At 43.1% G+C, this 14,998-nt stretch overlaps 1 protein-coding gene across 1 annotated transcript in view; it reads right to left on the bottom strand.

The window, feature by feature from the left end:
• The window catches only part of LOC118155534 (zinc finger CCCH-type antiviral protein 1-like), a 29,113-nt gene that overhangs the window by 12,287 nt on the left and 1,828 nt on the right, over positions 1 to 14,998 (bottom strand). Inside the window, 10 exon segments of the mRNA XM_035308859.1 lie at positions 202 to 298; positions 800 to 920; positions 4,578 to 4,743; positions 5,892 to 6,015; positions 8,342 to 8,443; positions 10,572 to 10,640; positions 10,683 to 10,691; positions 10,984 to 11,127; positions 11,207 to 11,459; positions 14,044 to 14,176. Coding sequence (XP_035164750.1) covers positions 202 to 298; positions 800 to 920; positions 4,578 to 4,743; positions 5,892 to 6,015; positions 8,342 to 8,443; positions 10,572 to 10,640; positions 10,683 to 10,691; positions 10,984 to 11,127; positions 11,207 to 11,459; positions 14,044 to 14,176 — 1,218 coding nt within the window.

The following is a 14,998-nucleotide window of genomic DNA, read 5'->3' as shown; positions in this document are numbered from 1 at the left end:
CAGTCCTGTGGATGTGGTACCTGGAGTAACATGTATCCCAGAAACGAGGCAATGCCCTGAGCAGGCAGCTCATCATATAGCAAGTCGATATGTTTTCTTCTAGCAACAACTGAATTCTTTGCACAAGTACTATCAATGCTGGCAGCAATTTTGCCTTATAAATATTTCTCAAATATGAAACAGCTTAAGAGCATCATTTACCTTTGCTTTATCTTCTGCACTTCTTCATAAGACACAAACTTTGGTCGTCTACAGACCCGTCTTCGAGTTTTAGAAGAAATGTTTGTCTGGGTCATTTCTAGAGGGAAAAAGAGAAAGGAAAAAATGTAATGAATAAGTCTAGCAGATAGGGTCATTAATTAATTATAATTGTTCATTAATGAAAAATGGCGTATTCATGGTCAATGCTATCTGCTGAAGAATGGTTGCACAAAGCCTATGTAAGCTTCTTGTCCTTCCCTGTAACTCTTATTCATCCTGTGCCTATCTTACTTGCTCCTATACATCATTCGTGCTCTTCAAAAGTTGCTCCAGCAGCACAGAAAGGGAGATTATCTCACTTCTGGTTTACCATGACTTTATGTGAAGACTTCTCCTATGTGAGTATGGAGTGTCAAGGAGTAAGGGGGAAGGGTACTTTTGTAAGGAATTTCCTCACTTCCGTCACCACCTCATTTCCAGTGAGTAAATCTGGTAACATTAGTAAAGTAAGGCATAGGCTTGAAAAGCTGGGATAGTTTGCAAATTAATAGCTGTAAAACCCTGCATAACTGTAAATGAGAACCTTTAAAATGAGTACCTTTAAAATTGAGCTGGTAACCATACAAGCCAGCCTGGAAAGGTATGGTGGCATCTGGATCTGACAGATACAAATTCTCAAGTATGTCAGAAGATGGCGAGTTCACAACATCACCTTCTCCCTTTAGGAAAAAAAAAAAAAAAAAAAAAAACAGGCAAACAAAAACACAAGAGAGAGAGAAGAGTAATGATTAAACACAGTCAAGACTAAACCTTAGATAACTAGTTTGGGTAGAAGGAAAGAGGAAGCAATGAGAAGGATGAACAGGGATCCAGCCAGAACTGTTGTGGCCTACTGTGATTACCAAACATTTCTAAATATGTGGAGATACATAGTACTGGACATACAAGTATCCCATGTAAATCTCTGTAACCACTATAGTTCTCTAGTGTACAAACCAATGTAAAACATTGGAGTATGCTGATGGAGACACTTTCTATCTAAGCTGCTGATTGAAATCAAGGCCCAATTTTACCAGAGCCACTATATTTATCATCTTCCCCTGCCTACCTTTCCCTGTCCCTGGATCAACTCTGCATCCAGCCAAGAAAACTGTTTGTGCAGCTACACTGTGAACCAGGTAGGGAAAACTGATCTTCTGAGAAAAAGGACAGATGCCTTATTTATTTATTTTCCTGCATTTCTATGACCAGTGCCCCCTACTCCTGACCCTTGGTAATATGATTATCATAACTAATGCCATTTTGTAGAGTAAGCAGCCATTATCTGTAAGTGAGCTATCAGCCCCCCTTTTCTCCCTCCTCACTAGCCTTGAAGGTCATGGGGTGCCAGGCTTGAAGGCTCTGGGTATCAGGCCAACTATTTCCCTCCCCACCAGTCTCCAAGGTGCCAGGCACTTGGCCAAACAGGATGTGGTGACCCTGCTACAGCCCAGGGAAGTGTAAGAGCACATGAAGCACTGCCTGTAAAGCCAAGCAGCTACAGGTCCTAAGTGGAACATGGACTGGAGCTGCTGCTGGATGCCAAAACCCATGACCCCCCAGCAGAGCCAGGTATGCCTCCACCATGGTATGCTTCCTTCAAGGACTGAGTGACTCATAATCCAAGTACTCCAAGTGTAGATTGTAGTTGTTACATCGCATGCCAAGTGTTAGGATTTGACTCTTTGGTGGAGTAGCTCTTCCCCCAAACTCAGCTGTGGTTCAAGATTAAGTAATCTTTCTAACTCATCATTCCTCTATTGTCAATGGGCAACAGGTGTAACAGGTGAATACAAACAGGAACTCCTTGATCATGTTTCAAACCCTTATGGCCTGGATCATAGCTGAGTCTATGAAGTAGCAGAAATGGACATTCTGGAAGATACCAGAATGGCATGGTTGGTGGAAAATACCATATTTTCCTTGTCTATCTCGTAGCCAGGACGTAAAAGTACTAAGAGTCAATTGTCTTGTGGGTTCCTGTAAATACTGGTCATAAGCAAAGAGCCCCTTGAGCTCTTCAGGATCACAGTGGGCTATGAGCCAAAACTCCCCCTGAGCTGGCATGCCTCTCAGGGCAGACTCCTCAAGATTCTAAGATATTCTACTGCATATGCTGAAAAAAAAGAGGAAAGAGGAAAGAAAAAAGAGGAAAGGCCACCAAAGATCAGGCTTGTTGAGATTCAAAGATCATCTGCTGAATACACCGATGAAACAAAAGGGTAAGTAATGCACCAAAAAGGAAAAAGTCCTTAAAGCATGCAACTAAGTTTAAGAAACTCCTATACCTTGCAGTAAGTCTCATGTGAATCTTGCCATTCTCAAATCTTTAACTAAATCCCTAAATATCACACAAACGAATTCTGTGGTTTACCATAAAATGTTAATAAAACCTAATTCCTGTTAAGTTCTTAAGTTGACCAAATTAATTTGTGACAGACCCAGCCTGCAGAGGGTTCAGATGCTTAGAACAAACACTAATTAGCCATAAGATATGCTGATTATATATATATATATATATTATATATATACTGTGCTATGCAGATCATAAAACCTGGTGCTACATTAATTACAAAATTCTATGGAATAATAAAACTTCAGTTATAACTACAAATTAGTAGCATCTTCATTCTGCCCATGATCCCTAAAGAACATGTCTGTCCCCATAGCATCAGATGGCAATTTTTCAGATAGATCACTCTCCCATTAAAGATTTGGCCACCCAAGGAAAAAGGTGATGTTGTAGTGGGTTTATGTGGCAAGGTTTTGGTAGCAGGGGGCCATAGGGGTGGCTTCTGTGAGAAGGATCTAGAAGCTGCCCCATGTTTGGTAAGGGCCCCACTGCTGACCAGAGCTGAGCCAATAAGTGATGTTGTTTGCGCTTCTGTGAGAGCATATTTAAGACAGGAAAAAAAAAATGCTGTGCCACACAGCAGCTGGGAGAGTGAGAGGAGTGAGGAACAGCCTTGCAGGTGCCAAGGTCAGTGAAGAAGGAGGGGGAGAGGTGCTCCAGGCGCTGGAGCAGAAGTCCCCTGCGGGCTGTGGTGAGGACCATGGTGAAGCAGGATCTCCCCCTGCAGCCCATGGAGTACCACGGTGGAGCAGGGTTCCACGCTGCAGCCTGTGGAGGAGACCACGGTGGAGCAGGTGGACCTGCACCGACAGAGACTGCGACCTGTGGAAGACCCCTGCCGGAGCAGATTCTGGGCTGGACCTGCAGCCCATGGAGAGGAGACCACGCAGGAGCAGGTGACTTGGCAGGAGCTGCTGCCCGTGGGGGATCCAGGTTGGAGCAGTTTGCTCCCAAGGGATGGACCCCATGGTACAGACCCATATCTGGAGCAGTTCTTGAAGAGCTGCTGCCTGTGGGAAGCCCACGCTGGATGAGTTCAGCAAGGACTGCATCCCGTGGGAGGGACCCCATAGCACAGGGGACGAGAGTGATCGGGAAGGAGCGGCAGAGAAGAATTTCTACAGACTGACCATAACCCCCATTCCCCCGTTCCCCTGCGCTGCTCGGGGGGAGGAGGTGGAAGAGGGTGGATGGGGGGGGAAGGTGCTTTTGGTTTCTTTCCTTTGTTTCTCACTTCTCTAGCTCATTAGTAATACGCAATAAATCTTACTATCTCCCTATGCTGAGTCTGTTTTGCCCATCACAATAATTACTGCACGATCTCCTTGTCCTTATCTCAACCCTTAAGCCCCTTTCATCGTATTTTCTCCCTGTTCCTCTTTGAGGAGGGGGAGTGAGAGAGCGGTTGTGGTGGAGCTCGGTCGCCCACCCGAGCAAAACCATCACAGATGTTTGACCTGAGACAGCAATCCTTACATCTCTGAGACAAAAGGCAAATGCTTAAAACAGGCAAGAGTACTTCCTGAATAATTTTTAAAGGTACATATCTCAGGGATAGTATGTAGAAGACATGGACAACTCCAAAAGGGAATCTGATGACAGAAACCAGCAAGCATCATCAAAAACAGTCAAACTGAAAAAAAAAAAAAAAAAAAGGTATTTTGTCTTCTTGCATTCACCATCAAGATCTTTGTCAAGAAAGCAGATTTGACAAATCATCCAGGTACAAGGAAAGACAATTGCATGTACTAAATCTCACTGTAAGAAGAGGCATGTTCCTTCCCCTCCAGCTTGTCACCATTTTACCACAACTGTTAGGAACATCTGTAGCTTCCCTGCCTTATTTGACACTAAAATTCAAGCACAAGTATTTACTTAATTAACCTCGCTTGTGTAAAGGGAAGTGGAGGGAAGAAGCTCCACACATTCCTTCAGGAGTGATTCATAGCACAGGATGAGGAAGAGGTACAGGATGTTGACTTGCCTGTTCTCCATATTCAATCCACTGGCCTTGGTCATTCTGCCAATACCAAATCCACTTTGTAGTCAATACAAACATGGGTTGTGTGACAGATGATGGTGTAGAGAGGCGTCGAAGCAACGAAGAGGAGCAGGTCATTGTCTGGAAATTAATGTTCTTATCTGCTATACTGTAAGGACAAATTCAGAGGTTTATTACAGTAAACAGTACAGATTTTAATAATCTAATCCCCTGTTTAATCTGGTACAATCTTCTTTAATATAATGTGACTGTCTGAACTTAATTAGGCCTGAAATAAGAGTATTTTCCACAGTATGCAAGGCAGCTCTGAAAACTGTTTCCAACATTCAGAAGTGAGCTATGGCCTGTAAGAGAGCAAATATCATCTGTCACTAGTCACATTACATGCTGCCAGCTTCACAGACAGCCTGGGGTTACACACATAACAGGCAAAGATTTCTGCAGTAAATAAATGCACATGGCAATTTTTCTCAGTAGAAAAATGAAAGCTGGTAAACACTTTACTGACTTTGCCAAAAACACCTGCAGCTTATCAGCTTTGTTCTTTTTGTTCTTTTTCTGTGATTACAAAGAACACAATCACAACTATGAGTTTTACAAATCCCATTCCCTGGCTCTTTGTAGTCTTGAAAAATTAACTTGAGGGACCCTCATCTTGGGAATCTTGCTTTTGATTTGCACCACCTGGCAACCTAGTCAAGCAGCAAATCAAAACAATTTTCTGGCTTAAAAGGCAAGAGCCAAAATTACAATGTCAATTTATCAAGGGCAAACTTGGGGTCCCCTACCAATCCAGCTGACTTACAGTGTGGATTTCAGAAAGGAGTTAAAGGAAAAATTAATGACCCTAGCATACATTGGGAAAGTGAGAGGGAAAAAGAGAAGGAAAGGGAGAGGGCATTTCATAATACAGACTAGCTCTGAACTGCTGTTAAGAGACCTTACTTAGTTAGTAAAAATAAGTTATGATTTATTACCTGAAATACTAATACTCTAAGCACTGAATTCCACTTTACTCTTATTACTCTGCGGAGAGTTTTAAATCAAGATACTGACATGTTATTCTTTAGTAGATGGAAACGGGGAGATTTTCCATGCAGTCACTTTTACTTTTCTCTTTAGAAAGGAAAAAAAAAAAAAAAAAAAAAGCCCTCACCTTTGTACATTCCTCCCAGATTCTGAGAAGCTCACTAATCAGAAGTTATGGAAGTCAGACAACTCTAAGAAGAAATCAAGAGTTTTCCTTCATAGGCTCAACCACAACACTTAAAGCAACCAGTCCAGCTATCAGCATACCTATTCATTTTTGGGTCACAATAGGCCTTTTCAATTTCCTCCATCATGGAAAGGTCATTCCAGGTGAACCCATTAAATACTTGCCATCGATATGGCAAATGGTAATGAATCGATCTGCATTTGTCTGTAATGACATCAGACTTAGTCAAGAGTTCTGCAATCACAGAGAGTAAAACAAGACAAGAAAAAAAAAAAAAAAAAAAAAAAAAGTAACACTTTTTGCATTCTTTGGCTTTACCTCCTGGGCTTTGGTATGAGCAATAAGGACAGACCACTGAAATTAGAAATGTGTTGAAACAGTAGTTGTGTGTGTCATTAGTATTATCTAGGAAAGCAACACAAGGTCTCTCATCCTGCTAAGTGTAGTCAAAACAAAACAAAACAAAACAAAATGTCTCTTCGCTGGGACATGACTTTGGCAGCTGGGAAAGCAGCGCCACAAATAAGAAGTTAGTGTTTATGTGTCACATCACCATGTTTCTCAGCTGTAAAGGGACACGTTTACTGGCACTCCAAAATAGTTGCTTGTCTTTCCCTCAGTCCCTTAGAGCTTCTGAGCTGGTTAACAAGAGGGACTGTTAAAGTGTTTTCTTTAGGCCCAGCCCAACAAATGAGGCAGCATAAAGGTCTGCAATACTCCACAGGATATCCTGCAAGGGAGACTCTACATTCATCCTGGAACATGTAGCACACAGTCCTACTAACAAGACAGTTAGTAGTCCTACTAACAAGCACCATTGGAACTGTTGCTTTGCTTCTCAGAACATGGGAAGTAACAACTTCAACTGCCTTGTATGTGGGACCTGTGTTACTCAGAAAAGGTCTGTGCATTTGAGTTCAGACTGTAATGTCTCTGCATGAATGCATGCTGCTGTATATAGGCACAGTCTGACCTCCGTGCCTCCCTGTTAGGGTAGCTGATGTGCACTCCAAATCTGAGTATGAACCAAACCTCTTATTCACAACTTTTGAACCAAACACCATATGGCTAAACACACTAACTCTCCAGTGCTGGGGTTTAGCTGTTTGGTGGTCACAGTATAGTTGCTTTGAGCCTGGGCACACCATTCACACCATGCAAGTCAAAAAGTTCATAACCTTCACCCTTAAGCCTGGTTTTAAAGAAGCAGAGAGAGTCTGAGAAACACGATACCAGGCTGGGGTATCCACTGCAGAGACAGAGCCAAAAAATTTTATCATTCCTTTCCCTTGACGTTTCTGACCACAGAATATATGACACCTAGCCCTGGTTATGAAAACAGAATAATTCACTTCTTTTTTCTTTGGTTCCTTCTTTCTGTTGATAGGGGTGGAACATACCCTGTCTTGAAAGCACCATCTTTAAATTAACTTGAAATGCTGTAGAACAACAAAACAAACAAACAAAAAACTTGGTCTCTCTGGGCTAGATTTCATTTCTATGGTTCATACAATACCCATAAAAGGTATCATTTATTTTTAAAGCACTGCCTCTCTTCCAAGTAATGGTGAAGAAGAGGCATTATCAAGCCCTAAAGTGGGAAAGAGTAATGTACTCATTTGATTCAGAAAAGGAGCTTCTGAGGGGAGAACTGCATCTTTACAAGAATACAAACTTACTACAGAAATGCTAAACACACACAAACATCTGAGACCAAATGATCTTCAAGCAATTAACTACGCACATCCTAAGCAAAAAGTGAACACAGTCTGACTTAGTTAAATGGTCTTTTGCCAAGATCAGGAAGTCAGAAAGGGAGTAGGAATTTAGAAAGTGACCAGACAAGTTGACCAGAATAAAAATTTAATGCTACATCCCTCTTTTCCAAGGAAGCCTAAATCACCTAGGGCTTAGGAGACTGTTCTGAGACAATTCAGCAATTGTCTCTGAATACAATTGCTTATACTTATATTTTCCCCAGATCCCTATTACTGGCCACAGCAAGAATCACAGTTAGCTTACATAGTACAACTGTGTTTTCTTAAGTCATTGTAACAGATCACTTTTTAAAGGACTTAATGGGACAAGAATATGCCTATTATCAGATGTACATAAGACAAAACAGGAATAAAGGATGACATAATATCAACCATCAGTCAGGACAGCATAAGGCCAGTTGTTAAATTGATCTAATAGCTACAGAAAGTATAACATTTAACAGTTAAATGGTTTTTCAAAATCATGCCCAAGGCCTGACCTCATCAACATGACTGAAATAGACCACAAACATGTCATCAAAAGGAGGGAGAGTTTATGTGTATCCACTTGAATTTCCTCTGATTATGTCTGCAATTCTGACAGAGTTCATTACTGACTTGGAAACAAAGTGAAACAGTGAGAATGTATAATTGGTCATGGACAATGCTGCAGTGCTGACACGCCATATGCCTCCACTAGTCTGAGCCATAGAGTGGACAGTGCCTCTTCAGACACTGCTCTCCAAAATGCTGTTACTTTTTGTAAGGCTTACCGTTATGTTTGCAGTACTTCCATACATAGAACAAACAGATCTCATCACTGTTATCTTCCTTCTTGTCCTTCAAAGTGTTCGCAGAGAAATCGTCTTTTTTACCTAACAAGAAGGAACACATCGGTCCTTTATTTACCCTGTGAAAACGCAACCCCACAAGAAAGATACTGCATTTGGCATTTCATCCCACACATAACAAGGAGTTGACTGTAATAGCCAAGCCAAGCACTTCAGGATCTGACTGTCCCTGTATGCTGAATTAGGCCTTTGAAGCCAAGGCCCTTCTGCTCAGGACGGCAGGAGATGCAAGAGTTCCTATTTACACACCAGAACTTGTATCAGTATAACCTCTCTACTGCTAAAGCTGTATCCATTCCTTGGGGACAAGGAAAAGATCACAGACACACAACTCTCTCTCCCTCCCAGGAAGGAAGCAATGGGCCCAGAACTGTTCCTGATTGCTCCCCAGACCGGACACACACATGGCTATGCTGCACAATGCTCAGGCAGAAATCTCAACACTCCTCTGCAGGCTGTCTGACACTTTCTGCATATGAATCACAGAATCACAGAATTTTCTAGGTTGGAAGAGACCTCAAGATCATCAAGTCCAACCTCTGACCTAACACTATCAGTCCCCACTAAACCATATCCCTAAGCTCTACATCTAAACGTCTTTTAAAGACCTCCAGGGATGGGGACTCCACCACTTCCCTGGGCAGCCCGTTCCAGTGTCTAACAACCCTTTCGGTAAAGAAGTTCTTCGTAACATCCAACCTAAAACTCCCCTGGCGCAACTTTAGCCCATTCCCCCTCGTCCTGTCACCAGGCACGTGGGAGAACAGACCAACCCCCACCTCGCTACAGCCTCCCTTGAGGTACCTGTAGAGAGCGATAAGGTCACCCCTGAGCCTCCTTTTCTCCAGGCTGAACAAGCCCAGCTCCCTCAGCCGCTCCTCGTAAGACTTGTTCTCCAGGCCCCCCACCAGCTTTGTTGCCCTTCTCTGGACTCGCTCGAGCACCTCCATGTCCTTCTTGTAGTGAGGGGCCCAAAACTGAACACAGTACTCGAGGTGCGGCCTCACCAGAGCCGAGTACAGGGGGACGATCACCTCCCTGGCCCTGCTGGCCACACTGTTTCTTATACAGGCCAGGATGCTGTTGGCCTTCTTGGCCACCTGAGCACACTGCTGGCTCATATTCAGCCGACTATCAACCAATACTCCCAGGTCCTTCTCTGCCTGGCAGCTCTCCAACCACTCATCTCCCAGCCTGTAGCTCTGCTTGGGGTTATTGCGCCCCAGGTGCAGGACCTGGCACTTGGCCTTGTTGAACTTCATGCAGTTGACCTCGGCCCATCGGTCCAGCCTCTCCAGATCCTCCTGCAGAGCCTTCCTACCCTCGAGCAGATCGACACACGTACCTAACTTGGTGTCATCTGCAAACTTACTGAGGGTGCACTCAATGCCCTCATCCAGATCATCAATGAAGATATTGAAGAGGACCGGCCCCAGCACCGAGCCCTGGGGAACGCCACTAGTGACCGGCCTCCAACTGGATTTGACTCCATTTACCACAACTCTTTGGGCCCGGCTATCCAGCCAGTTTCTAACCCAACGAAGCGTGCGCCAGTCCAAGCCAAGAGCAGCCAGTTTCTTGAGGAGAATGCTGTGGGAAACGGTGTCAAAAGCCTTGCTGAAGTCAAGGTAGACCACATCTACAGCCTTTCCCTCATCCACCCAGCGCGTCACTTTGTCATAGAAGGAGATCAGGTTCGTCAAGCAGGACCTGCCCTTCATAAACCCATGCTGACTGGGCCTGATCACCTGCTTGCCCTGCAAGTGCTGCGTGATGACTCTCGAGATAATGTGCTCCATGAGCTTCCCTGGCACTGAGGTCAAACTGACAGGCCTGTAGTTTCCCGGGTCAGTCCTCCGGCCCTTCTTGTAGATGGGCGTCACATTTGCTAGCCGCCAGTCAAGTGGGACCTCCCCCGATAGCCAGGACTGTTGATAAATGATGGTAAGCGGCTTGGCTAGCACCTCTGCCAGTTCTTTCAGTACCCTTGGGTGGATCCCATCCGGCCCCATCGACTTGTGCACATCCAAAATATGGTAGGGTAAGTCCGTAAGCTGCTCTCCCACTACCACTGGGAGCTGTAGCACTGTATGAAACCAAATCACAGTGAGAACCCCTGATCTCAGGACTGGAGAGCAGAAACAATCCATACCTTCATCTTCACCTCTGGCACCTGCTGGCAACTGGTGTTGGCTCTGAGAAGGTTCATTGCTACTGGGATCTGCATGAGAAGACTGAATAAATAGCAGTGCTGTAACAGAACCTCAGCTAGCTGGCAACATCTCAATCTGTGTGTTGAGGATTACATTCAGCACAGATCATTTTACAGGGCACTCCACTGCTGACAGATCAGCAGTAACAGTTAAAAATTCCAGCTAGTCACAACTATCATCAGCCACTCAATAGCCATACTGCACACAATAGGAAGGCAGCTCTCCCTCCCACATGACTTGGCCATGACTTACTCCATTCCCAAATGCAGATCAACAGCAGAAGGGGAAAAAAAATGTCCATGTTGTAAGAGGGGTAATAGGAAAAAAACATTGGTATTTATTTAGATTTACCTTTTGAAGGTAGTACATGCACCCCGGAGCTCACTGTTGTTTCTAAAGCTGTCTTCTGTTCTTCGCTCTTTGTATCTGCCTGTTTTTTCCTCGAAGTTTCTGCTGCCTTGTATTTGTAAACCCGGAAGTGACAACGGGGTTTAGCTGTGAGGTAAGGTAAGAACAGTTTCTACATCTGTCAATCTCAAAATCTTATTTAAACCCATTTTTCCTTACAACTTACTTTTCTCCTTGTTCTGTTCCTTGTTGAACTCCACATGCTTGTGATCATATATAATTTGGAAGTTTGAAACTATCTTCACATCAATGCCTGCAGTTTCCAACACTCTCAGTGGGTGTTCATCCAAGAGCTTATGGGACCTCTTGCATACAAAAAATTTACATTTCCCTTGGAGATAGTGTCGGCAAATATGAAGCCTGCTGCAGTTGTTTTTCTGGTTGCAGACACCATCCCTTCTGTTGTAAAATTGGCAGACCTATAAACAGGGAGAACAGATATGACACAAAATGGAAAAGCACAGTAGAGTCAGTAATTTTTTTCTTTGTTATCTACCAGCATTCAGCTTCCATGGCAGAAAAATTGATAAGAAGCACTTCTGTACTGTGTGAGTGATGTTCACTGACATAGGTTGCCCAGAGAGGCTGTGCAGTCTCCCACACAGCACAGAAGGGTTCCTGATGTTCAGAGGGATCCTCCTGTCTGCCAATTGTGCCCACTGCCTCTTGTCCCCAGGCACTGGGCAACACTGAGAAGGGCCTGGCTCTGTCCTCTTTGCACTCTCCCTTCAGGTATTTATAGACATGTGTACACATGGCTCAGATCCCCCTGAGCCTCCTCTTCTCCAGGCTGAAGAGTCCTACCTCTCTCAGCCTCTCCTCATAGGAAAGATGCTCGAGTACCTTCATCAGCTTAGACCTGTAGGCCTTGGCTGAAGAGGCTCGTAGGTTACCACTAGTGACAGCCAAGCAACAGGAGTGCATTCTGTGAACATAAACATGGACGGCCTTAAACAATACAACCTGTATGTACTGTTTATAAGAGCATGCTCCTATGGAGATGGATAAATGCATAATGTTCTCGGTGAACCTTGGTGTACTATACAAAACATTCAGTTTTGTATGGATAAAAGACCAATAGTTTTAGTGTTTTTTTGTTTTTTGTTTGTTTGTTTGTTTTTGTTTTGTTTTTTAAAAATACTATAAAGATGTGAAGAACAGCAAGGGTGTTGAACCTCACCACAGATGGGGATTCTGCACAGCATGCCATGGCCCCACCATAGATGTCTGTCTGATGCTGTATTGTCACGTGTTCCCACAGCATCAGAAGGGACACATATGTCTTCTTGTAACAAGCATCATAATAAACCACAAAACCAGAACAAAGCTGTGCCTCAATTAAACTGAGAACACACTATTTAGCTGCAGCAAGAAATCACACTGCCCCTTGCATTTGCCAGCAAAAAGAAACTGGAGAGCCAAAGAGAAGGCAAGGGAAAGTATAAGAAAATCCTGATTCTTGGGTACTGTTGCTTTTTCTTACCCTGCTCCCAAGTTCAGCCCACAGAACGCAGAAGATTCTTTTTGCTTGAGGGTTTTCATTTGTCAGCAGGCACACATGCAGTTAGCTTTTCTAAGTAAGAAAAGTGAAGCAGGCTTTCATACCCCTGCCTCAGCTCTCAGATTTTAGAATGGCCTAAGTCAATGTTTTCAACTGATCGAGCTATTTTACTCAGTAACAGGAGTTACAGTGTTCTACTAGGGGCAATTAATGATGTGCTCCAGAAGTGGGGGCTGAACAGATCTACAGATAAGAGTGTAAGAGTAATACCAATCAATGATGGCTGATACTATCTGCTCATTACTGGGAATAACTAAAAAAGAAACATTTAGGTTGTAGATGCAGCTGAGCTGGATGAAGATTATTAATCCTTCTTGCTCATCACCATTATGCTCCTTGAATCTGCCAGCATGACATATTTTAAAACACAAAAAAATGTTCTATTTTGTCAAAGTCCATCACCGTCAGAGCAGGGAATAAGAAAACAATAGAACTGTTATGCCAACAGATCTGCGGTGACTATAACTTCCAAAAGACGAGAGCAGCAGGCAGTACTCCAGTAATTTCTTAACCAGGAACAGCTGTAGTCAGAATAGGATACTCTTGGCTTTGAGACAGTGCTTTGAAAATTGCACTACCCATATGCACATGCACACAAAACCAGAGATGGCATTGTTCGGTCAAATTTAACAAAACCAATTACATACAAACTGAACACAGGTTGCTTTGCAGGAAAGTAATGTACATAAGCCTCATGCACTTTGGAAGGGGCAGATTTTACATGAAACTGACTGCAGTCAGTTGGTCATTTTCTCACATATATTTCTCACTCTTCTATGCCCATGAGCATCAAAACATGCAGGCCTGTGTAGGCTGGACAAGGAAAGGGGTGCTTGCTTCCCAGTTTCCATTATCTCTTGGCTAAGAGCCAACAAACATGGTTTTTTTGCTAGGCTCTTATACCCTGTATGCATGTATTGTGACTGTGATCTTTCACCTCCATCTTGCTTACTTCACCATCTGTAAATCTCTGATGAAGTTACTGACATCTTTTGTTTGCTTGTTTTGAGTATTTTTATGGGCATCCTGTTGGGCTAACAGGAAGAGGAATGGCATGCAGAACAGGCCAGATGGAAGCTTGCTGTACGTTTCCTGCTATCAGCGGGTAGCTATTCTGCTGACAAGTCATATGTGACAAGGCCTAAACCAAGTGCAGGCCTTCTGCTATTGAAGCAAGCAAGATGTTCCTCTATGTTTAACAGTTTTATTGCTGTCATGTTTTTTTAGTTATCAGTACATGGCATTTCTACAGCCCTTGCTCATTAGCATTTCTTCTGGTGCTTTCACAGACAGCCATTCCCATTCATAGTTCATTCAGACTAATCTTATTATTTCTGGTACTATGTAGCTTAAGAACTTTAAATTGAGATCAGACCCCCACCTTTTTTCTTAACCTTTCCTATTCCTAATAAACAAAAGCTTAAGAAATCAGAACAACTCACATCAGGAAGGAAGAAAGGGTCATTTTGGAGAAGCAGGACTCGCAGCTCATCCTCACTGAGGCCAGACAACTCATGGGTCTTTAGGACTTTTTTGTTCTCAGTGCTGCTGATGTCATGAGAGTACCTACAAGCTCTGAAAGAAGATACACAGAAATAACAGATGTTCACTTTTTCAGTCAAGTTTAAAGAGCCTTAGATAACATACACTTTGATAAAAAACATGGAGAGAAAGGCACTTTGGCAAAAGCCTCTGTGAACATGCAGATAATAAATTAGTAAGAGTATGAAGCAAGCAGAATAATCACTCTGAAATACAGTACTGTTATTATCCCCATTTTTAACATAAATGTGGCCAGATCACTTGTAAGAAAACACAGACACAAAGCCGAGTCTGTCTGCCCCACACTTTCTTCCTCTCCAGTAAGAGGCAAGTCAAGTCACACAACCTGAACAGCTGGAGGGAATGCTAATTTTTGAGGATATACATCAGCAGTGATGGAAGTTGCAATGAGCTCGATTTCATGCATGTAAAATGTTGTCCTAGGGATGGCATGTAAAGAAAGATGCAACAGTCTGAGAGCCCCAGACAAAGAGGTAATGAAGCTGAACACAACACAATGTTATCTCTGCTGGGTGGGAAGTTTTAAAATAACAACTACAAACCACAACATCCATGGAAGTTCATGAACATGTTGTTTTGGATAATGGAATGCTTAAAGGACACTAATGAAATGCTGGCACCACTTACTAACTCAAGATAAACGTGTTCAGTGAGTATGAGTTACAAAGAAAGTGAGATTCTAATTTTTTGCATTTATTTGTAAATAGATTTCAAAATCAATGGTATGAGGAGAAATAAAGTATATCTACGCAATAAGTTAATTTAATGCAGTAAAATAGTTTCCTGAAAGCCTGCCCTTCAAAAACATAATTTGATACAGCTTTAAGGCTAGAC

The sequence above is a fragment of the Oxyura jamaicensis genome, chromosome 1, assembly GCF_011077185.1.
Source record: "Oxyura jamaicensis isolate SHBP4307 breed ruddy duck chromosome 1, BPBGC_Ojam_1.0, whole genome shotgun sequence".
In the NCBI taxonomy this organism is placed as follows: domain Eukaryota; kingdom Metazoa; phylum Chordata; class Aves; order Anseriformes; family Anatidae; genus Oxyura; species Oxyura jamaicensis.
The sequence above is the reverse complement of the archived record's forward strand: the minus strand, read 5'-3'. Positions and strand labels throughout refer to the sequence as shown.